General features: G+C 45.5%; 1 protein-coding gene across 1 annotated transcript; it reads left to right on the top strand.

The window, feature by feature from the left end:
• The first annotated feature begins 280 nt into the window (after positions 1–280).
• On the top strand, positions 281–23,836 carry LOC134666497 (eukaryotic translation initiation factor 4 gamma 2). Its single transcript, XM_063523677.1, has 13 exons — positions 281–441; positions 4,768–4,854; positions 6,946–7,224; positions 9,378–9,654; positions 10,782–10,955; positions 12,582–12,739; positions 13,288–13,450; positions 14,041–14,129; positions 19,186–19,392; positions 20,687–21,163; positions 21,557–21,779; positions 22,298–22,419; positions 23,075–23,836. Exons 1-13 carry the CDS (start codon positions 340–342, stop codon positions 23,135–23,137), a joined length of 2,421 nt encoding a protein of 806 aa, XP_063379747.1. The 5' UTR covers positions 281–339; the 3' UTR covers positions 23,138–23,836.
• The last annotated feature ends 279 nt before the right edge of the window (positions 23,837–24,115 follow it).

The following is a 24,115-nucleotide window of genomic DNA, read 5'->3' as shown; positions in this document are numbered from 1 at the left end:
AAGGCCCCTGTACATATTGCGCCAGCGTGTGGTCCAGTCTAAGGGAGCGGCGGACTCAATGCCGACAAGACGGACAGCGCGCGGCAGCCGGGGCCCGTGCTGCGAGCCTCGGGGAGGACGCCCGTCCCCCTGAACAGGCGCCGCTGGGTCCCGCCCTCCTCTCTCAGGGAACACGATGTGCCCGACGGAGATGCCAAACACGACACCATATTCCGAAAGGTAAAGGCCCCTGTACATATTGGGCCAGCGTGTGGTCCAGTCTAAGGGAGCGGCGGACTCAACGCCGACAAGACGGACAGCGCGCGGCAGCCGGGGCCCGTGCTGCGAGCCTCGGGGAGGATGCCCGTCCCCCTGAACAGGCGCCGCTGGGTCCCGCCCTCCTCTCTCAGGGAACACGATGTGCCCGACGGAGATGCCAAACACGACACCATATTCCGAAAGGTAAAGGCCCCTGTACATATTGCGCCAGCGTGTGGTCCAGTCTAAGGGAGCGGCGGACTCAACGCCGACAAGACGGACAGCGCGCGGCAGCCGGGGCCCGTGCTGCGAGCCTCGGGGAGGACGCCCGTCCCCCTGAACAGGCGCCGCTGGGTCCCGCCCTCCTCTCTCAGGGAACACGATGCGCCCGACGGAGATGCCAAACACGACACCATATTCCGAAAGGTACATTCCATATACATATTGGGCCAACGTGGGCCAGTCTTAGGGCCCCCCACATCTAGCGTCTTTCGAGCGTCGGCGTCTGATCAGCGCTATGGAAAATGACGTCGCTGCGCAGTTGCGTCGACGTTGCGTCTAGCAGCGGCCATAGAGTTGTAGACGCCGACGCTCGAAAGACGCTAGATGTGGGGGGACCCTTAGGGTCGGTTGCGCCAAACTGTTCGTATCGTTAAAGAGTTCGCTAAATTTGTATGTATGGAAAGTTTCATGGTAAAGCGCCGGGGCGCGCCGGCTGACGTTGATCAGTCTGTCAAATGTGGTTAGTGCAACTGGCCCTAAGGGACACATTTATGCGTTAGAGGGAGGAAGTGATATTGCTGTCTCATTCTACCGCATGGCTGCGACCCTTGGACTGGCCAGCGTTGGCTCAAAATGTACAGGGGCCTTAAGGGTTGCATGGCCTGTTAGGGCTGTTACTCTTTACTTACATAGAGTTGGGGCGGAAAAAGAAGAGTCGTAGTTTGTATATTTGGGGCCCTTTTGGAAAGTAAAGAAAGCGAATTAAACTAACATTTTTCTACGATCTATGATCTTCTATTTATTATGGGTAATCAAATATACTGTTTTTTGTATTAGGTTCCCGTACATTTCACGACTTCTCTTTCCGCACAGACTACCTACTAATGGCTCTGTTAGCTGTAGAGCTCACGAACCCCCATGGAACAGCCATTTTGAAAACAAAACAACATGAAAAATAAATACATGTGATTGTAACGAAAATACTGTTTAAATTGTTTAGTTTTGTTATCGTTCAATATCTGCGCGGGGTCATCGCAATCGGTCACCGATAAGCCTCAACGCGAATTGTTTGTATACTTCAGTTGAAGGGTGAAGCATACTGTGTAGGCACCAGGGAGCCTAGCCACGATGACAACATCCATACTAAAATTATAAATGCGAAACTTGCGAAAGTGTGTCTGTCTGTTACCTCTTCACGCTTAAACCGCTGAGCCGATTTAGTTGAAATTTAGTATGGACATAGTTGGAGTCCCGAGTAATCACAAAAATCACCCTTTAAGGGGGTGTGACTTTTCGTTGTATCATGTACGATTGTCATCTTGGCGGTATCGTCTTGGGTCGTCCTATTCGTTTTTCGTCAAGTTCTTAAATTAGCTGCTTTTGTCACCCATTCTACATTCGTCACAATCGTCGGTGGCTTTCAATGTAGAATGAGTGACGAAAGCAGAATAGGACTAATCTTAGGAGGATCTTGGCTAGGAGGCATGCGACATAAACTATCCCTGAACGCTGAGAAAATCTTAATTTATGAATCCAAGCTAAATGAAGTATACTTTTTTAAGATTAGAAAACTAGGCGTTATCTGTCTAGCGATTAATATCTGTTCTGTACCATGGTTGCAATAAAGCATTATAATAATGAAAATAATTAATACATAGAGAGACTCTCGCTAGGTGGTTGGATCAAGGGTCAGATGCAGAAGGCGGTAATTTTGGACACGGCGCGTATAGTACGTCGATTCCTCACTCTGCGGCCCTGACCACCGGCAGCTTGGGCCCTGCCCCGCTGCCGGCGGCACCCTAGGTTAGGTTTTTTATAATGTGTTTATAACTTTTTTTTATTGTTTTGTAAGTGTTTTTATATTTTACTCTTATATTCATATTATAATTAACCTAACTTGAGAAGAAAAATAAACAAAGAGAAAAATAATTACACTAATATTTCACATTTTGTAGCATTTTATAGGTTCTACAGACTAATCAAATGCTGCAATGTAGCAAAAATCGCATGCGATATATCGGTGTAGAGCCTATTAGAGTTCAGAATACAGGCCCATTAGGCGGATCAAGAAATTGAATGCGACTTTAGTTACATTGCGGTATAGTCGATTATACACTGCAGTTAGCAATGTATTGAATATTGCATGCAAGTTCTTGAATAGTCTAAATGGGGCTTCGCTATCGCGGTTGCAGCCGGGGCGGTGCGTTTGATTTGACCATAGTTATGCAGAAAACGACCAACTCAATTTTTTTATCAATGCAGAAAGCGACCAAAGCTACTGAGTAAGGGTTCCCCTAGATATGTCGACGCGGAATCGGCAAAATACGATAGGAAAAAGGTTTACTAACGAATGGGCCAAAATCGTTTCCCAAAGTATCACATCCCAAACTATGTTTCCCAAATTATCATTTCCCAAAAAAATGTTTGGCAAAACAACTTATCGCAAATTTTCAGTTAGCAATAGTCTTTTTTGGCAAGTTATTGTTTAGCAAATAATTACTTGGACAAGTTTCATTTTACCAAATATTATTTAGTCAAATGTATCATTAAGCATAACTTACATGTCCCAATAGTCCCAAAATATTGCATGGCATACAATTTACGTACCAATAAAGTGGAGGCTGCAGAATTTTATTTGTCTAGTATTTAACTGATCATTACATGTACATAGTAAAATGTAACGTCAAAAAAAAAAACATTCTTACTGCCAAAAATATGTAGTAAATGATCACTAAAATTAAAACTCCATTTTAATATAAAATGACAACCAAATTTGTTACATCTTGCTATTCTATTAAAGCAAATAACACCAAAGTAATCATCAAGTCAATGCATGTGGTGTTTACCTTTAAGTAATTGTTACGCTAAGCGATAATAGTTAAAACGTTTGTAGTTATACTTTACAAAGTGTAAACAATTGTTGGTGAACCAATAAATATAAATAAAAAAATAAAATAACCCAAAAGTAGTAAAAAAACACCAATATTTAAACCACATTTTAGTTTAAAATGTCAAGCAAATTTTTTACATCTCGTTATTCTATTAAATTAATTATTCCACTTCGCTGACCTTTTTCTAGTACATAGTATTTCGTTTCTGTAAGGATCGCAGTTCTAACCTAACCTAACCCACTTTTCTAATAGCATTTCGATTCTGTGAGGGTCACAGTTCTAACCTAACCTAACCCACTTTTCTGATAGCGGTTCCGTTTTGTCAGGATCGCAGTTCAAACCTAACCCAACCCACCCAAATTACGTAGAATTTAACGTACCTATATTAACATAACAAAAAGTACAAATTTAAATAGAGATGCCTATTTGTCAAATTTGCGAAGTGACAATTTTGACCAAATATCTTTATAATATTAGACAATAAAAAACGTTTGCTAAATAAGTTTTTGTCCTAATAACATTTGACAAAGTAAAATCATGCCAAATGATAATTTGACCAAATAAATTATATGCGAAGTGTAACTTTGCTAAAGGTTCCTTTGGGAAATGAAACTATTGCGATAAGTTTGTTGGGAAGTGAAATTTGGCGAAATGTATTTGGCCGAAACGAAAGTACACCTAGGAAAAAGCTTTATGTCCGCGCAATAAGAGCGAAAAAGTCGTCGTTTGGCTCGGCTCGCGACGGCCGACGACGCCGGACGCGTCGACCGGTTTTTCGCTCTTATTGCGCGGACATAAAGCTTTTTCCTATCGGCTTTTGCCGAATGCGCGTCGATATATTTGGGGAGACCCTTAGGGTGTAAGTCACTTTGACAAAAATAAAAAGTTGGTCGCTTTCTACAGAACTACGGTCATTTTAGTATGCTACCGCACGTGGTCGGAAGCACTTAAACGCCAACTTATAGTATAAAACGCTTTGCCACCGCAACTGCGTAGGTACGTGACGTTAAAACATGGACTATTTTCATCATCATCCTAGTCTCTATCGAATTATTGCCACTGGGTTCCCTCTAAAGGCAGCAAACATAGGGAAAAAGTGGTTTCAGTTAATACTCACGAAATTTTAGTATGATTTTAATATGTCAGTGCGTGTCATAACATAATATATCGATTTTAGAAAACATGTCGTGTAAATAGAAAATTATATTCTTGATTATTTCTGAAAGTATACTTTTGAGAGATTTGTGCCCATACAAAATAATAATCAAGAGAGCCAAATTAACATCATACTAAAATTTCGTGAGGTTTAACTGAAACCACTTTTTCCCTATGTTTGCTGCAGGGTCATTTAATCTAATAATAATGTATGACATTTATGTTTTGGGTCAGTTATTGATACAATTGTGACCGCTTGCAGGTCCGCGGTATCCTCAACAAGCTCACACCGGAAAAGTTCCAAAAGCTGAGCGATGACCTGCTCGGCTTGGAGCTCGACTCGGACAAGGTATGTCACACAGGTCTCTCTTTCGTTAAGATTATTGTATGGCTTATACACTAGGGTGGGCCGATTTTGTATGGAAGAAAATAAATATTCAAAACTCATATCGTAATAGGTATCAAAAGTTGCGTAATAATGCGTAGATTACAGTTCTAGCAAAAATAATCAAAATAGGTATTATTTTTAGCCCTCTACCAGCCGACGAAGAAAAAAAAATAGGGCAAAATTAAAAAAAAATTAAAAATATTGGATGGCTCTTATTTATTAAAATTATTATAATATAACATAAATAGACCATTAACTAACCTAATTCAGCAGTATTTAGCTCTTAATTTTCAATAAAATCATATAATATAACACCCCAACAGTTCATATAAAATACAATTATCACTTTATCGCATGAAATACGAGAAGGGTCGTTAATATATACAATAAATTTTTAGTTTATATTGAATATGAAAGTAGAACTGCTTAAATATGATAAAAACAGTTTTTGGCATTTTTATTATGCATTTTTACAATTATTCCTATTTTTGTAAACTTAGGCAAAAGTAGCGTTTTATGCCAATTCAGGCATATTACGATGTGCTTTTTCTCATTGGTTTGCTATAAACAGTATATATTTTTATGATCTATTTTATTTTATTGTTCACTAATGGGCCTAGAATAGGATTCAAATACAAATTTGGGCGTCTGCCATATATTAAAAAGTTTTTTTCCGAAAAACGCAATTTATGGGTACTTTTCGACTTCAGAAAAAAATGTTTAGGAGTGTAATTGACGAACGTTAAAATCATGTCGGATGCTTAAGGCATTGCTTTCTTCAAACAAAAAATAAAAATGGAAAAAATTATAATGAAATTTTATTTAAAAAAATATATTTAATTTTTACACTTAATCGTTGGTAGAGGGCTCAAAGTAAATAGCTAGATTTTTTAAATTATTTTTCTCGTTATCTACATAAAATTACGCATCCTTTAGGTGGTATTACATTGCTTATTTCCAATATTTACTCAAACGGCCCACCCTATTATACACTGAAAAAGTTGTCATATTGGAAAGGAATGCAGAGTGCCGAGGACAGGAAACAAGCGTCTCCAGCATTCGCGGAATTTTATCCTTGGTTTTTTGGCTTAGGCTGGTTTTAGTGTCACGCGGACCGTCCGCGCAGACCCGTCAGTTTAATGGCTTCGTCACACAGGCGCGTTTTTCGGGCGGGGCGTGAGCGGGGCGCGCCGTTTTTAAATATAAAACGCTCACGCGCCGCTGACGCCCCGCCCGGAAATCGCGCCTGTGTGCGGAACCTTTACTCTAAAACGCTCCCTGAACTTAATACATATTGGTCCGGTGCGGAGCGATCCGCACGGCATTAAACTTTAAAGGCATTAAATTATAACATAACTACCGCTTGTTCAATGCATTATAGCGAGTGACTAATGACACGTTAGATATGTCAATTCTACAATACAGTCAGCAGCAGAAGTTGCTAAGCGGTCGAGGTGTTCAAAATTACCTTGACGCGCTCTTATTCTCTTAACAATAAAGTCACGTCAAGATCATTTTGAACACTTCGCCCGCTTAGCAACTATTGCTGCTGACTGTACATAGCACGGTCGGTAAAGTAGTGTCGCTACTCACGAATTGCACCCAGACAGCACGCACTGCACAACGCGACGAATCATTAATCCGCGCTACGCTCTTGTGTGTGTATATCGGGGTGTGTAATAGGTGTGAGCGTTACAACGATATGCACGTACGTATATTGCGATGTTCCGCTCGCATGCAGGAACAGCGTGTAGATCTGCATCCAATGTGAAGAGTGCTTTTAGGTTTCAATTAATTTCTGTAATATCTGGGAGACCGAGCTTAGCTCGGAAAATATATAAAAACTCAAAAATGCGCGTTTTCCCAGAGATAAGACCTAGCTAGATCGATTTTTCGCCCCCGAAAGCCCCCATATAGCAAAATTAATCGATATCGTTAGAGCCGTTTCCGAGATCCCCGAAATATATGTATAAATAAATAAATATACAAGAATTGCTCGTTTAAAGGTATTAAAGATAATAAACGATGATGTGTGTGTGTGTGTGTGTGCAGGTCCTGAAGGGCGTGATCCTGCTGATCTTCGAGAAGGCCCTCGACGAGCCGAAGTACTCGTCGATGTACGCGCAGCTGTGCAAGCGGCTGTCCGAGGAGGCGCCCAACCTGGAGCCGCCCGGGCAGCCGTGCACCTTCCGCCTGCTGCTGCTGAACAAGTGCCGCGCCGAGTTCGAGAACCGCGCGCAGGCCTTCGCCGCCTTCGAGGAGCGCGCGCTCGCGCCTGAGGAGGAGGAGCGCCGCCATCTCGCCAAGTGCAAGATGCTCGGCAACATCAAGGTACCACCTCACCTATAGTTCGAGAACCGCGCGCAGGCCTTCGCCGCCTTCGAGGAGCGCGCGCTCGCGCCCGAGGAGGAGGAGCGCCGCCATCTCGCCAAGTGCAAGATGCTCGGCAACATCAAGGTACCACCTCACCTATAGTTCGAGAACCGCGCGCAGGCCTTCGCCGCCTTCGAGGAGCGCGCGCTCGCGCCCGAGGAGGAGGAGCGCCGCCATCTCGCCAAGTGCAAGATGCTCGGCAACATCAAGGTACCACCTCACCTATAGTTCGAGAACCGCGCGCAGGCCTTCGCCGCCTTCGAGGAGCGCGCGCTCGCGCCCGAGGAGGAGGAGCGCCGCCATCTCGCCAAGTGCAAGATGCTCGGCAACATCAAGGTACGACCTCACCTATAGTTCGAGAACCGCGCGCAGGCCTTCGCCGCCTTCGAGGAGCGCGCGCTCGCGCCCGAGGAGGAGGAGCGCCGCCATCTCGCCAAGTGCAAGATGCTCGGCAACATCAAGGTACGACCTCACCTATAGTTCGTTTTTTTTAGCATTAGAAAGAACTTTCAAGAAGGTAAGCGATCTTGACATGTCATTTAATTGAAAAACGCTTTTTAAAAACCAAAAACGATTACTTATGAAAGCAGAGGAATATAAATGATCGTATTAGATTCATAATTGTTACATATTTGCCGTAACTTATTTTTAAAATGTGTTTTTCAATTAAAAGACACATCAAGATTGTTAAGATTGTTCTAATGCTTAAAAAAAAACGAGGTATAGTGGTAACCTCCGTGGCCTGCCAGAAGCGCGTGTACAGTCAGCTGTAAAAATGTGGGTGTAGCCAACTTATTCAAAAATGTGTCCCACAGTTCTTGATTCGCTGACATAGGAGCTGTAGGACATATTATTGAGATGATTTGTGCACTCATATTTTTACAGATGACTGTACCACACACGGGCTAACCTAACCTTCGCATAACATATAATGCCTTAGATGGCGCTCATAGATTAACTCCACTACGACATGAAGCTTATAAGACGACGGTCGTCACATACAGTGGAATCTGTTTATTATGACACCGCATATACCGCTTACTATGACGTAATTACTGTGCGAAGTTTGATTTTCATATAAAATTCTTTGTGACAAATGAGGATAAGATGAGCTTATAGTGACAAATCGCTTACTCATCATCATCATCATCATCATCATCTCAGCCATAAGACGTCCACTGCTGAACATAGGCCTCTCCCTTTTTTGGGGGGTGAATGCCATAATCGCCACGCTTGGCAGGCGGGTTGGCGATCGCAGTCGAGTACACCGAATTTGAGGGACGCTGCTGCCCGTCCACCGGTGGTCTTGGACGTGGTTTAAGGACATACCCGGGTCCGTCGCTTACTATGACCTATAAATCCTGTTTCCATGAACTTATGTCCGGTTATACTGACACATTCGCTGGTTTTCGTGGCCGTCCCCGCGTCTTTTCCTGCGAGGACGTTTGGTGCGTGCGTGGCGTTTAAGTTATTTTAGTTTTGATTCTAGGTAACAAGTTAATTGGTACAAGGTTAATTTAAAACTCATTACCCACAAATGAATTTGAGATTAATTTGGAAAAATTAACAAAAATAAGAAGTTAATCAACTATGCTTTATATGACATCCGCTTAGTATGACGTATTTGTCACTTCCCTTCGATGTCATTATAAGCGGATTCTACTGTATGGGCGTTTCCGTACTAATGTATTGGTAACATTCCATTTCTAACAGCAGCTGCACTACCGGTACTGAACGCGTCGCTGTCATTGTCAATTTCCATAGAAAAATTGACAGTAGTGCAGTTGTCGTTGGAAATGGAATGTTACCCTATATGGGAACACGATCGATTTTTTATTTATTTATTATGTAAAAATAATAAAACCAAATATGAATGTAATAGAATACTAATTCATTTTTAACACAGTTTTAAATTGTGGCTGTATATGCCAAATGGGCCGTTCATGCCTTTATGTAAAACAAGAAACAAAGTGGCAGACGATATCTCTCATAAATATGCTTTGCGATCCGCTACAGTCTGCGTATCGGATTTTGATTGACTCTGATTAATAATATTGATAAAATCATGAAGTATAGACGGGATAAATAAATATAATGGTATATAATGGTAGTTCATCGGCGAGCTGGGCAAGCTGGAGATCCTGGCGGAGTCGATCCTGCACCGCTGCATCCAGAACCTGCTGGCGCGGCGCGCGGCCGCCGACCACCACGAGGACCTGGAGTGCCTGGCGCAGCTGGTGCGCACGTGCGGCCGCGTGCTGGACTCGGAGCGCGGCCGCGGCCTCATGGACCAGTACTTCGCGCGCATCGAGACCCTCTCGCACTCGCAGGAGCTGCAGCCCCGCATCCGCTTCATGCTGCGCGACGTCGTCGAGCTGCGCAGGGGAGGTAACGCCACTAGAAATATTCTTTGCAGTACACATGGTCCTATTTTCCCGCACTAGTGCGTAAAATAGCACTATAGTGCGTAAAATAACAAGATGTCAAAAGTTTGTAGGGTCATATGTACTGTAAAACGTTGACTGATACACGTGCGAATAGGTAATTCGCAATTCGTGTCGATTTAAACCACTCCCTTCGGTCGTGTTTTAAGTTATCGCCACTCGTTTCGAATTTTCTCTTGTCCGCAATTGTATCGTAAATAACTATTATTAGTATTATTACACTTTTAAATACTCATTAAGGCATTACAAATGTCATCTTACCTAATTATCAGAGACTATTTTTATGCTATAAATATTGTTCACCGTTTAAAAACTTTCTTTTTAATACAGTTGCTCAAAAAGTGCTACTTTACGTAGCTGTTTAGCGTGCGGAAAGTTGGTTATCTCGAACTAGTGCTTTTTACTTTTCCAATTTTTTTAAATTTATACTTGTTCCAATTCACGACTACTTATTGATGAGTGTTAATATTAGTTTCCTTTAAACGTCGTAATCAGCATAAAAACCTACCGTTAATGTAAGAATACGAAAAATATTACATATTTCATATTTAATTACTTACCTCTTCATCATTATAACACGTTTATTTTTTAATATTCAATATTGAAAATTACGTTCTTAATAAGTTGACTGAATGGAACGGAATAGCTGCCAAACGCCCATAGATATAATATACTTAAAGACGACGTCTAACCGAGCTGTCACTGTTACCACTTTTGTTTAGTGTACGATTAACAATGTTTTTCTTATTTTTTCGCAACTGTATTAAAAAACGTCGTTCGATACACGTGCGGAAATGTCATTCTTCACTCGTCCCGAGTCTTGCCACTCGCCTGCGGCTCGTGGCAAGATATCTCGGTACTCGTGAAGTAATGACATACCTTCCGCACTAGCATCGAAATGTACTATTAAAGCTACCCATACAAGTTGTATCTTGCGATCGGAAATAATAGTATATTTTATATGTATATCATATTTATTCATTTAGTCTTTAAGAAATTATGAAGTAAATGTCGCTCCTAGTTTTTTCTACAAATATGAATATGATAATAAGTAAGATGTGTTGTGTCCAGGCTGGGTGCCTCGTGCCGCCACCAGCCACGAGGGCCCCGTGCCGATCCAGCAGCTGCGGCCCGACGCCAGCCCGCCGCGCCGCCAGGACCGCGAGCCGCGCGACTCGCTGTTCCGCGGCGGCCTGCGGTCCCGCCCGCTCGACGACGTGCTGGCCGGCCTCGCGCTGCAGCCGGGTAACTACCTCCCCCCGCCTCTATACAGCAGCCCCCCCGCCGCCAGGACCGCGAGCCGCGCGACTCGCTGTTCCGCGGCGGCCTGCGGTCCCGCCCGCTCGACGACGTGCTGGCCGGCCTCGCGCTGCAGCCGGGTAACTACCTCCCCCCGCCTCTATACAGCAGCCCCCCCGCCGCCAGGACCGCGAGCCGCGCGACTCGCTGTTCCGCGGCGGCCTGCGGTCCCGCCCGCTCGACGACGTGCTGGCCGGCCTCGCGCTGCAGCCGGGTAACTACCTCCCCCCGCCTCTATACAGCAGCCCCCCCGCCGCCAGGACCGCGAGCCGCGCGACTCGCTGTTCCGCGGCGGCCTGCGGTCCCGCCCGCTCGACGACGTGCTGGCCGGCCTCGCGCTGCAGCCGGGTAACTACCTCCCCCCGCCTCTATACAGCAGCCCCCCCGCCGCCAGGACCGCGAGCCGCGCGACTCGCTGTTCCGCGGCGGCCTGCGGTCCCGCCCGCTCGACGACGTGCTGGCCGGCCTCGCGCTGCAGCCGGGTAACTACCTCCCCCCGCCTCTATACAGCAGCCCCCCCGCCGCCAGGACCGCGAGCCGCGCGACTCGCTGTTCCGCGGCGGCCTGCGGTCCCGCCCGCTCGACGACGTGCTGGCCGGCCTCGCGCTGCAGCCGGGTAACTACCTCCCCCCGCCTCTATACAGCAGCCCCCCCGCCGCCAGGACCGCGAGCCGCGCGACTCGCTGTTCCGCGGCGGCCTGCGGTCCCGCCCGCTCGACGACGTGCTGGCCGGCCTCGCGCTGCAGCCGGGTAACTACCTCCCCCCGCCTCTATACAGCAGCCCCCCCGCCGCCAGGACCGCGAGCCGCGCGACTCGCTGTTCCGCGGCGGCCTGCGGTCCCGCCCGCTCGACGACGTGCTGGCCGGCCTCGCGCTGCAGCCGGGTAACTACCTCCCCCCGCCTCTATACAGCAGCCCCCCCGCCGCCAGGACCGCGAGCCGCGCGACTCGCTGTTCCGCGGCGGCCTGCGGTCCCGCCCGCTCGACGACGTGCTGGCCGGCCTCGCGCTGCAGCCGGGTAACTACCTCCCCCCCTCTCACTTATGCGGCTCCTTCCGGCTCGAATACTATCCATGAACGTTTACTAAAGTTGACAAGCCGATAATAATTGTTTGTCCCTTTCCGACGTATCGGTATGATGGAAAGGGACAAACGATTATTATCGGCTTGTTAACTTTAGTAAACGTTTATGAATAAAGAGGTATATATTTACCTACATAACGCTTGCCATATTGAGCTTATTGGAAACTTAAACGAGTGAAAGCCACTTGCACCATTCACTAACCCGGGGTTAACCGGTTAGTGGATACCAGTACAATTTGACACGGGGTTAAACCGGTTAACCCCGGGTTAGTGGGATGGTGCTAGTGGCCCTAAGGCTCCCATAAAAGCTGATTTAGACGGCGCGCGAACTCGTATGCGATTTTAGTTACATTGCGGACTATTAGTTACGTCCAATTCAACAGACCGATCAAAACCCGCAATGTACTCGCGTACGAGTTCTCGCATTGTCTAAATGAGCCCTTACAGATAAAAATGTATGTATAAAATGATCGATTACCGCCCTGTCAGCAGGCTCGCTGGTGCCGCCGCCGGACAAGCTGTTCGGCAACGGGTTCCCGTCGCGCGACGGGTTCCGGCAGCGCTCCGCGCCCTCCGCGCCGCAGGGCTACTACCACCACAACCGCCAGCACTACAAGCAGGGCCGTGACCAGCAGGGCAACGGCAAGGTGACCACGATCCTCCTCAACATACACTATATGCAAAATCTCGATGGACTTCGATAATCATTAAAAAGTGCAGTGCAAGAGTAAATTTTTCATTTTTAATGCTCTGAAAGAGGGCCATTGTTCTAAAATGTGTGCAGAAAATGATACATTCTGCACTAGAGCATTTTAGGTTCCAAGTACGATTTTATAAATTTTTTTACGACAAGCAATTGAAATTTGGGTATAAATAAATGGATTTGTTATACAATTTCCATTCTGATATTTGACTCCCCATTTCAATAACGATACTTTAGCCTTTAGCCCAAATTGTTAATTGAAAGTACCCTCAAAAAATACTATACAAATTTATACATGTTTAAAAAAAAACAGAAGCATTTTACTTTCCTCGTATTCGAAAGGAAAATAGAGTGTTTAACTCGGGTGAAAGGCATCATTTCAGCCTCGGACTATTGGCGCTCTCAGTGCGTTCGAGCGCCAAATTATCTCTGCAAAAATGAGTGCCTTTCATTCCTTGGTTAACAAATTACTATTTGTTTTGTGTAATACAGCAGGAGGCCCCTCGGCTGCACAAGGCGCGGCTGGCGGCGGGCGGCGCGCTGGAGGACGTGCAGATGCGGCCCGCCGCCTACAGCCTCATGTTCACCGCCTCCGCCAACCGCCTGCCCAAGCAGCCCGCGCCGCCGCCGCTGCTGCTGCCGCCCGCCCCGCAGAGTGAGTACACCTGGCCGACCAGCCCCACGACACACACAACCCAGCGACCGAGATAAACACCCGCGATCGCGCCTAGTAGAAGTCGCGTCTGCGCGGCCCTTTGTTTTTCAATATAGACATATTTCCAAGTTAATAAAAAGAAAGGGTTGGCTCCCGCGGGCTCGTCGCTAATGCCAATGCGAACGCGAAATCGTTCCGTAACCCCTCGACGCCGACGCTGGCCGCTATATATAGGAAGGAATCTCCCCTCTCCGAGTGCGGCGAAGAAGAACAAACCACTGTGCACATATTACGACGATACATTAGATTCCCTCCTATCCTAGCCCAACTGAGGATCTGGATGCACTGACACCTGTCGTAGTTACCTCAAAGCTATACTCTGATTGCCTAATCATGCATGACATACGAATTAAATAAATAAATATATAGATTAAAACAAATGTATGGCGGTGTCAGCGTCGAGCGTGCATTCCGTGGTTCACAGGTAATAGTAATGTTCGCGTTCTCTTTGTCTGACTGATTCGATATTCGTTCGTAATTCGCGTACTAACTTAATGTGATAGTGTTAATGTGTTTTGTATGATTGACAGAGACGCTCGCGGGTGGAGCGCTGATCAAAGAGCCGGCCATCACCATCAAGCCGGCGCCCGACAAGAAAGATAAACCCAAAAAGGACAAGGTTAGTCATTCCAGTGCCGTTTTACTACCTACCCGTATTAACCTGAGATTATGCCGCCATAACGCCGTAAAACTGACTAGACTGACATCACTCTGAACGTTTTATATTTTTCATTCAACTATATATTCAGGAACTAAGATTGTTGACTAACCTTTCAACTCACACTGTCGCAATGTAGTTAAGTGGTATCCAGACGAGACAATTTTTCGCCAATCTGATGAAATTCTCCGATCGAACAGGGCCGTGCGGACGCAAATACCAATTTGATTCCCCAATCAGATAAGCAGATGTGGACACAAAAATGCCAATTTTCATAGTAGAATGCAAATTGGTGATTCAATTTGTGTACGTGTGGACGCTAGATGAGATTGACCAATTATTTTCCTGAACAAATCGACTGATTTCGTCAGTCCCGTCTGGATACCCCTGTAACTTCGGCAATGTCAGCCAAAAGTTCCACTAACATTGTGTGATAAATAAAAGACGTGCGCTCGCGTTGTAGTTATTTAATGCACTGATTGGCCTAACGGTACATGAGTGAAAGAGACAAATATATACGGACTAACCTAACATCCCTCCACCATAAATCCTTAATACTACTTATAATTACTTATAATTAACGCGGGGTATATTCCTAAGTCGAGCGTTCCGAACGCCCTCACTGCTTGCGGGTACCACGGCGGCAGAACCGTCTGGCTGGTGTGTAGACGTCGAATCTTGTTGCGCGAGTGGAATGTTCGATGACGGTGGTTCCGCCGGGGCGATGGGTACGGTTGGTGATGGTAGCGGAAATGAAGCGACAGTCGTGCCCAACGATGACGGTGTATGCGCAGCGTCCGAAACGCGCGGCATCTGCGGGGCTGTTGGCACGTGTTGACCGCCTTGCCCGGCCGTGGTGGTTTCTACCGGATCGGAATCGGCTTCCATCCACTCCTCTTCCTCCTCTCCTCCCAATCTCTGATCCGAAGGGAAAGGCAGCATCGCCCAATTGAAACTTCTATCCTCCGTATCTTCGTTCAACCCATTGGTTGAAGTTCCGGTGTATCCTTTGTATTTATATATTTGATTCTTATGTTTCTTTATAAGTTGATCCATTTCCGGTACGTAGATTTCGTATAAACATCGGCCTAACTTATTTTTAACTATACCTTTTAACCACTTGTTTTTACTAATTATTTTTGTAAGTACATGTTCATTAATTTCAAATTCTACATTTCGGTTCCCCTTATAATATTTAGCCTGCAAATACTGTTTAGAATTCACATTACTTTGCAAATCCGTTGAGAGTGAGGATGGTGCATCATTGTTTACTAGCAATAAATCAAACCGGTTACGTAGCGGGCGGCCGATCATTAGTTCGGCAGGTGACTTGTCCGTTGTTGCATGTTTGCTATTCCGGTATCTGAACAAAAATTCTTGTAACCGCTCATTAGTAATTTCCTTCATTGTTTTTCCCTCCATAAGCAACCCCTTAATATGTTTTTTTAACATTTTAACATAAATTTCCACTTGTCCATTACTTGACGGTGAATAAGTTGGAGAAGTTATGTGTGTTATGCCGTTTAATTTGCAAAAATCTTTAAATGCTTTAGATGTGAAAGATGTACCATTATCGGTCACTAGAGTGTGCATTATACCAAAACGAGACATAACCTCTTCAAGTTTTGATATCACCGTAGCACTCGAATAGTTGCTAGTTAAAGGGAAACATTCGACCCATTTTGAAAATGCGTCCACCAATACGAAAAACATGGTATTTTGTATGGGCCCAAAAAAATCTAAATGGACTCTGTACCATGCCTCGGTCGGGTACTTCCATACCGTTAACGGCGCACGCGGCGGTGTCGGTTTACATTGAATACATACCATGCAACTGCCTACTCTTAATTCAATGTCGCGATCTATGTTTGGCCACCAAAATCGCGAGCGAGCCTCTGACTTTGTTTTATTTATACCTAAATGACTTCTATGTAACTCGTCTAGTATTTTTGATTGCAACACTTTAGGTATAACGATTTTGTGCCCTCGCATAATCACATCGTTTTCCAAAACAAGATCGAACCTACAATTAAAATATGGTTGTATTCCCGGGTTAACCATTTTTTTTGGCCAGCCAGAAATTAGAAATTTTTTTACGGTATGTAAACATTTATCGGTTTCGGTCGCGTTTACTAAATCATTCATGGTAACAGGTAGGTGACCGTCCGTTACAAAATTAATGTAAGTTGCTCGATCTAGCGGGGCCGGCGCGTGCGATCTGTGGGCCTGCGGCGGTCGAATGCTGGATGACGTAATCTCCTTATCAGCGACCGACGTATTAACAGCTGTTGCGCGACTCAAAAAATCTGCACAGTTATTTGCGCTTGCAACGTATTCTATTTCATAGTTGTAACTGTTTAAGAATAAAGCGTACCTCTGAAGTCGATTCGCGGAGACTTCTGGAACCCCTTTGTGTGGGTGGAAAATGTACATTAAGGGTTTATGGTCAGTCCGGAGGATGAAAGGCACTTCCAACCCATATAAATATTGGTGAAAGCGTCTTATACCAAAAATTATAGCTGTAGCCTCCTTTTCCATCTGACTATAATTTCGTTCAGCGCTATTTAAAGACCTCGAGGCATAAGCAATCGGCCGTTCAACCCCCTGTTCTAATTGACCTAGGACGGCACCTAACCCCCAAGGTGACGCATCAATACTGAGAACCAATTTTGAATTAGGGTTAAAGTGCGCTAACACCCTTTCTGATACGAGTTCTTCCTTAATCTTCGCGAAAACGTTATCATGCTCTGTAGTCCATTCCCATTTTACCCCTTTCTGCAACAACCGGTTCAGTGGTCCTAAAATCGATGCAGCGTTAGGTACAAACACTCGGTAGTAATTCACTAGCCCTAGGAATGACCTTAGTTCGTTCACGTTTGTTGGTGCTTTTGTGGAAATCATTGCCTCAATTTTATTACGGCATTTATGAATGCCATGTTTGTCGATAACAAACCCTAAGTAGGTTACAGAGTCCTTAAACAGGTGACATTTGTCCCTATTTAGCACTAACCCTGCCTCTTGTAAACGACTAAAAACTTGTTCTAACCTCCTGCAATGCTGTTCTTTTGTTTCCCCTGTCACCAAAACGTCATCTAACAAGCACAAAACTCCTTCAATGCCCTGCAGTAAACTTTCCATGGTTTTTTGGAATATTGCCGGGGCATTTGATAATCCAAAAACGAGACGGGTGAACTTGAACAAGCCTTTGTGAGTATTTATCGTCGTTAGTAACTGAGAATCTTTATCTAAACTCAGTTGTAAATACGCTTGACTTAAATCTAACTGAGAAAACTGTTGCCCGCCGTGCAACTTAGCAAAAAGCTCCCCTGTTTTAGGCAAAGGGTATTTTTCTATTTGAAGCACTTTATTAAGCGTTACTGAATAATCCGCGCATAACCTAATTTCGCCGGAATGCTTCAAAATAGGCACTATGGGACTCGCATATTCGGAATGGTCGACCGGTTGAAGTACTCCCGTTTCAACTAACCTATTAATTTCCTTTTCAACTTTTTCTCTCAATGCAAACGGAACTGTACGAGCTCGGAAAAAAATTGGTTGACTGTTAGGCTTAAGTGATAACTTTACTTTAAATTTATTTAAACAGCCTAACCGGGAACTAAACAGTGTTGGATATTTTACCGTGTAAAAATTTATTTCTGACTGGCTATGGCAGGGCTCGCAAGAGTTTACTTTAGATATCTGTAAGTTGAATGATGCAAAAAAATCTCTTCCAAGCAATGCCGAGGCACCCGTTCTCACAACATATATATTTATATAGTTACTTTCCCCTTCGTACTTTACCGATGTTCGCATAACTCCTACCGTATCCAAAAAATTGTCAGAATAGCATATAAGTCGTGTGTCGGGCGGAGCTAAGGGAACATTTGGGAAATATCGGTTATACATATGCAGTGGAAGGGTTGTGACAGCTGAACCACAGTCGACCAAAAATCTAATATTCTGCCCACATACCTCAACGGACAAAGTCATCTCCTCGCCATGATGGCTACGTAAATTACAAATATGATTAGAATAACAAACGGACTCATTCTTACCATCATCATCGTTACTCTCATCGATAGAATGCAGCATGTTTACACGTTTCCTACGCTTGCACATACGTTTTAGGTGGCCTTTATTGCCACAGCTTTTGCACTTGTAACCTTTGAACCGACACTTATCGACCGTATGATTACTGTACCCGCACACTTCACATTCCACACCACTATTAGACGATGATCCTTTTGATACTTTGTAGACCTCGACTGACTCCGTCAGCTTATTGGTGTTGCTAGGCGCGGCCGACTGGCGCGCGGCGGTTCTCGCGCTGTGCAACGATACGGCGATTTCTAGCGCTCGTGCTAGCGTGAGGGTATCTGCATCTTCTGTGAATAGTCGGTCCCGCACGGGTCCCGCCTGCATGCCCAATACGAACCGATCACGCAGCATGCTATCCAAATCCGAACCAAATTTGCAATCGGATGCTAACAGACGAACTCTTGCAGCCCACTGTGTTAAATCTTCGTCCCCTTGTTGAATGGCCCTGTGGAAATTGTGCCTTTCTGCAAAAAGCGACTTTTTCGGCAATAAATGTTTGTCCACCTCTTTCACAATTTCTTCATAAGACAGCTCTTCAGGCGTCTTCGGTGAAATTAGTTCGCGTACCAATTTATACGCGGACTCGTTGAGTGCACTTAGCAACACGGCGCGTTGACGATCGACCCCCGTTTCTGTTTTAATTATTGCGTTTGCGCTGAGCCAGATGCTTAATCTTTCCTTAAACACCTTCCAGTCATTTCCAACTTCAAAAATAGGTAAATTTCCGATCGTCGAATTCATTATGATCGTCTATATCGCGTGAGTACTTTAAAAAAAAAACCCGGACGTCGCCACTGTGATAAATAAAAGACGTGCGCTCGCGTTGTAGTTATTTAATGCACTGATTGGCCTAACGGTACATGAGTGAAAGAGACAAATATATACGGACTAACCTAACACATTGTTAATCCCCGTGCAGGGTCTGAACAAAGAGGAAGCGTGCCGGCTGCTGATAGAGGCGGCGACGGCGGCGGCGGCGGCGGTGGGCGAGGCCGGGGAGGCCGGCGCCGGCGACGACGACGCCGCGCTGCAGCAGCACGTGCAGAAGATCCGCGACGCCGCGCTGCCCGACAAGCTGCTGCGCCGCGCCATCCAGGCGCTGCTCGAACACACGCTCGCGCACGAGGTATGACTGTGTGCAACACTGCTGCAGAGCAGAGTAAAAACAAAACCAGCCAAGTGCGAGTCGGACTAGCGTTCCAAGAGTTCCGTACATTAAGTCCGACTCACGCTTGACTGCACATTTCTAATAGGTTTTCCTGTCATATATAGGTAAAGAACTATTATCTGTATTTTTTTCAAAATTTTAGAAACTACTGGGAGTTTCGGAGATAAAGAGGAATGGTCATTTTTTGACTATTTTGTTAAATAACTTCCGAGAAAATAAGTCTGTGACACACGGACGAACGAGTAATGTAAGACTTAATATAAGGGTTCCGTTTTTTGGTTTGTTTTAATAAAAGTAAAATTTTATTTTTGAAATCAGGCAATTACATATATATACATTTTGTAGATCACACTAGGCTAAGCCTGTCCCGTGACCAGCACATTATTTAAGAGCGATTAAATATGAGCTTATAGTAGTTCATACAATCGTGATATAATGGAGAGCTTTTTATTCGAGTCCCGTGTTAAGGCCCCGAAGCTTGCTAAGATTGAAAAGCTTGATTATATCACTATTGTATTCAATAATTTTCTACGAGTCAACAAAAATAATACTTTAAACTAGTAGAATCATATTTAACAACCAAAAGTATACAATACGCTAGCAGCCGCGATACCTTCATACTCGTACGCGGCCCGGCGCTTGGTCAACGACACCTTCTCGTAACTCATGAGGCCCTGGCACTTGCTCCGTGCTAAATTCAATTTTTAGACAGTTGTTTTGTCGATTTTGGCCACCGTAGCCTAGCTTAGCCTAGCCGAAACTAACAAGCAACGCTAAGCGGTTTTTGTGCTCTATGGATGTTGCATATTTAGGGTGTCATATGCAAGTTTCTGACTTATGAAGTAATTATTTCTATCATACAAATTAAAATAAGTAAATAATTAGGTAATTTGAGCTATCGTTTTGTTTCGTCATTTTAACCGTGGCGAACTGTGGTCAAAACTATTATAGTTGACTAATACCAGTTTCGTAATTATTATAGTTGAGTCAAGAACCCCTACATGAAAAGTATTTGATTATAGTTTGGTATACGAAATCTCAATTCAATTATTACAGTCGAGTCGACGAGTAGAAAAACTACTATTTTGAAATCGGTTTTCGATACTGACATTATATTCGACTATACATGACGTTTGCACATTATCGCTATAAGTAAGCCGTCTTTAGTGACACTATCATTGTATCAGTACCAAATCGGAACTTGTAAGGCTTTAAGTCGAATAAATAAATAAAGTATCACATGAATCGTCAGGCGGAGTCGGAGGCCGCCTGGGCGCGGCTGTGCTCGGCCACGATGGCGCTGGTGCGCGGCGTGAAGCGCAGCAGCGTGGGCGAGGCGCTGCGCGCGCTGCCGACGGGGGGCCGGCTGGCGGCGCTGCTGGCGCACGCCGTGCGGCACAAGCTGCTGTCGCTGGGCGAGCTGGGCGGCTGGGGCGAGGCGGGCGCGCCGCAGCCGCTGCTGCTGGACGTGCTGCAGCGGCTGCAGGAGCAGCTGGGCGCGGCGGCGGCGGCCGAGCTGTGCGCGGAGAGCAAGCTGAACGTGTGCGCGGCGGCGGCGGGCGCGGCCGACGCGGGCGGCGCGCTGGCGGCGCTGGAGGCGCGCGGCCTGGCGCACCTGGCGCCCGCGCTGCAGGTGCAGGCGCAGCTGGCGCGCCAGCTGCAGGCCGAGCCCGCGCCCGCGCACCTCTACCGCTGGATCAAGGGCAACGTCGAGCCCAGCGTGCGACAGGTACACACTACATTCTCTTTGCCCGATTCCAAAACTCTCTCTTTTTCTTTTACTTTATTTGTAGCTTAGTCAATTTGTGTAAGAATGTTCCCAAAATATTTATTTATTTATTTAGTGTGCCCTACCCTAATTAGGTCGATATCCAAGCATTTGATCCTGGACAAAACTTAACTAAAATGTAAATTGTCAATTTCGGTCCTGATACATTTTTTCAAACTTTTGTACGCCGATCATCTTTTGTTCAAAAATTAGGAAAGATTTACGAGGACCATTTCAGCACAGGAGCACGGAATCCGAGACCAACCTCGGCGCTCCATTTAAAAAATCTACTCCGCAGAAAGTGTAATATATCAGCAGAGAAACGCTAAGTTGTGATTGTGTAACTTATTCCAGAACGCGGCGTTCGTGTCGACGCTGGTGGCGCTGATCGCGGGCCACGTGACGGCCGCGGCGGGCTGCGAGGCGGCGCAGGACAAGGCGGCGCTGGAGCGCGAGAAGGCGCTGGCGGAGGCCTACGCGCCGCTGCTGACCGCGCTGCTGCAGGGCCGCGCCGACCTGCAGCTGGCCGCCGTCTACGCCGTGCAGCTGCACGCGCACCACCACCGCTATCCCAAGGGTCAATTTCTCCTCACTTACCGCATCTTACACAATCCATACTAATAATATAACGGCGAAAGTGTGTGTGTGTCAGTCTATTACCTCTTCACGCCGCTGAACCGATTTAGTTGAAATTTGGTATAGAGATTGTTTTAGTCCCGGGGAAGAAAATAGGAATAGTTTTTATGTCGGAAATCATCCCTAAAGAGACTACAAAGCCCAATTGAAAGAGTTACTGAATTGCCTAATAATTTAATTAAGCAATGCGCGAATTGAATGATTGCTATTAGCATTATCCAGGCGCTATACCTACTTTAGCTGCTGTCACTAATTCCACTCAGACGAAGTCGCGGGCAAAAGCTAGTTTGTTATATACGAATCGAGCGAGTGCGAGGCTTCGCAGTCGTAGATAAATTATTCAATGTTAGTATGTCTCACAACAGTATAAATTCGACAATTTTTTAATGTTGTGTGTTAAACAACAACTTTGCAACTTAGGGCAACCCCTTGTAAAGCAAATAACTATTACACCGGCAGGCATGCTGCTCCGCTGGTTCATGTACCTGTACAACCTGGAGGTGTGCGAGGAGGACGCCTTCCTGCGCTGGCGCGAGGACGTCACCGACGCCTACCCCGGCAAGGGCGAGGCGCTCTTCCAGGTGCGACACCTACACTATCTACACCTTCACTACACCCCCCACACACTAGTCTCTACGACGAACCGAACATTCATTGACTGTATAACGAGATAAGTGTTCCGTGAACAAAGTTTTGTACGGAACACTAAAAACCGATCTCTCGGGATTGGCAAATGTTTTGTGATTGAGGCTTCAACTTCTGACAGCCAGAGTTACCGCTTAATGTATGGAGCCGTACGGCGCTATCTACTGACAGATTCCAAGAACAAATTTTTCTTAGGGTGCGGTGGTCTTCCACCTGTCCGATTTCTTTGTCCAATGTGTATTACGTCTCACATTTTGCTTTAATGAGAGACATTAACGAATGACATTGTACAAAGAAATTGGACAGGTGAAATACTACCTTAAGGGCCCCCCCACATCTGGCGTCTTTCGAGCGTCGGCGTCTGTCGGCGTCGGTCCAGCGCTATGGAAAATGACGTCGCTGCGCAGTTGCGTCGACGCTGCGTCGACGTTGCGTTGACGTCGGCCATAGAATTGTAGACGCCGACGCTCGAAAGACGCCAGACGTGGGGGGGCCCTAAGATACATCTGAGGACCTATCGAGAAACTACCTACCATCTGTCGTGAGTCAGTGACTACTGGACCTGTCAATAACGGTGCAAGTGTCCCGCAGGTGAACACGTGGCTGACGTGGCTGCAGCAGCAGGAGTCCGAGGACGAGGAGGCGGAGGACTAGCCGCCTCGGGACTCCGTCACGGACCTCCACGGCCCCGCACCGCTTCTGTTTCGCGCTCATCTCATTATATGAATATGATTAAGCCAAATAGTTAAATACCTACGTTCGTTACCGGTGGCGCGCTACCGCCGGGTCCCGCGTCACTTAGGTCAATTTTTAGGTTGTACGACGTAAAAGAATATTAGTATCTCGAGATAATTTTTTGTAGGCCTTTTACTCAATTTTGATACTTTTTACAAATGTATACAATGTATAGTGTTCGTCTGGACGTATGGCTGCACCCGTCGGCGCTCTCGCGAGCTCCTCGTTTACATTGTAACATAAATATCTATCTATCCGTATATATGTATCACCCTATCTATGTATATATAGTATACGCATATATATATATAAAAACGTAAATCATTTTTTTAACATCATGAACGTTTATTTCATTGCTAAATGGACTTAGTGTTAAACTGTAAGAATGCTTAAATTTCATTGTATTATCAAATTTTAGGATTTTATAACTAGTAGCTAAATAAATAAAAAAAAAATTAAAAAGCAAAAAAAAAAGAGAAATGTTCAGTTTCTTCGAGCGTAAGAAATGTATGTTGCGTGAGTTGTAAAGTCAGATCGAGATGCGAAGTTCAGTAATATTGGTCAATATGTATTCATGGTGAGAAATAAACTTCAGTGTAATTTATTACAAAAACCAAACTTTGTTTCATTTTACAACCCATCCCACCGCCATGATCGCACGCGCTTGCGCGCGTTGCCGCTCCGTGCGAGTTGCCGCTCCGTGCGACAAGGGTCGTGGAATGCACTATGGGGTCGTCCAGAAATCTAGTGATCATATTTGGCCTAATTCTAAAATTACACGTGATTCCTTCCCTGACCCCCCTCCCCCAACGTGATCATTCGTGATATTTTTCTTGCCCCCACTCCCCCTCTAAACGCGATCACATGATTTCTGGACGACCCCTATTCGTCGCTGGG

This window comes from Cydia fagiglandana, chromosome 8, assembly GCF_963556715.1.
Source record: "Cydia fagiglandana chromosome 8, ilCydFagi1.1, whole genome shotgun sequence".
Classification (NCBI taxonomy): Eukaryota; Metazoa; Arthropoda; class Insecta; order Lepidoptera; family Tortricidae; genus Cydia; species Cydia fagiglandana.
Note: the sequence above shows the minus strand (reverse complement) of the source record. Positions and strands in the feature narration are given on the sequence as shown.

Excerpts from the sequence above, each read along its gene's own strand:
- LOC134666497 (XM_063523677.1), top strand. The coding sequence starts at position 340 with ATGCCCGTCCCCCTGAACAGGCGCCGCTGGGTCCCGCCCTCCTCTCTC. Across the intron at positions 10,956-12,581 it reads CGGCCTCGCGCTGCAGCCGG|CAGGCTCGCTGGTGCCGCCG; the intron begins GTAACTACCTCC and ends CCGCCCTGTCAG. Across the intron at positions 14,130-19,185 it reads ATAAACCCAAAAAGGACAAG|GGTCTGAACAAAGAGGAAGC; the intron begins GTTAGTCATTCC and ends ATCCCCGTGCAG.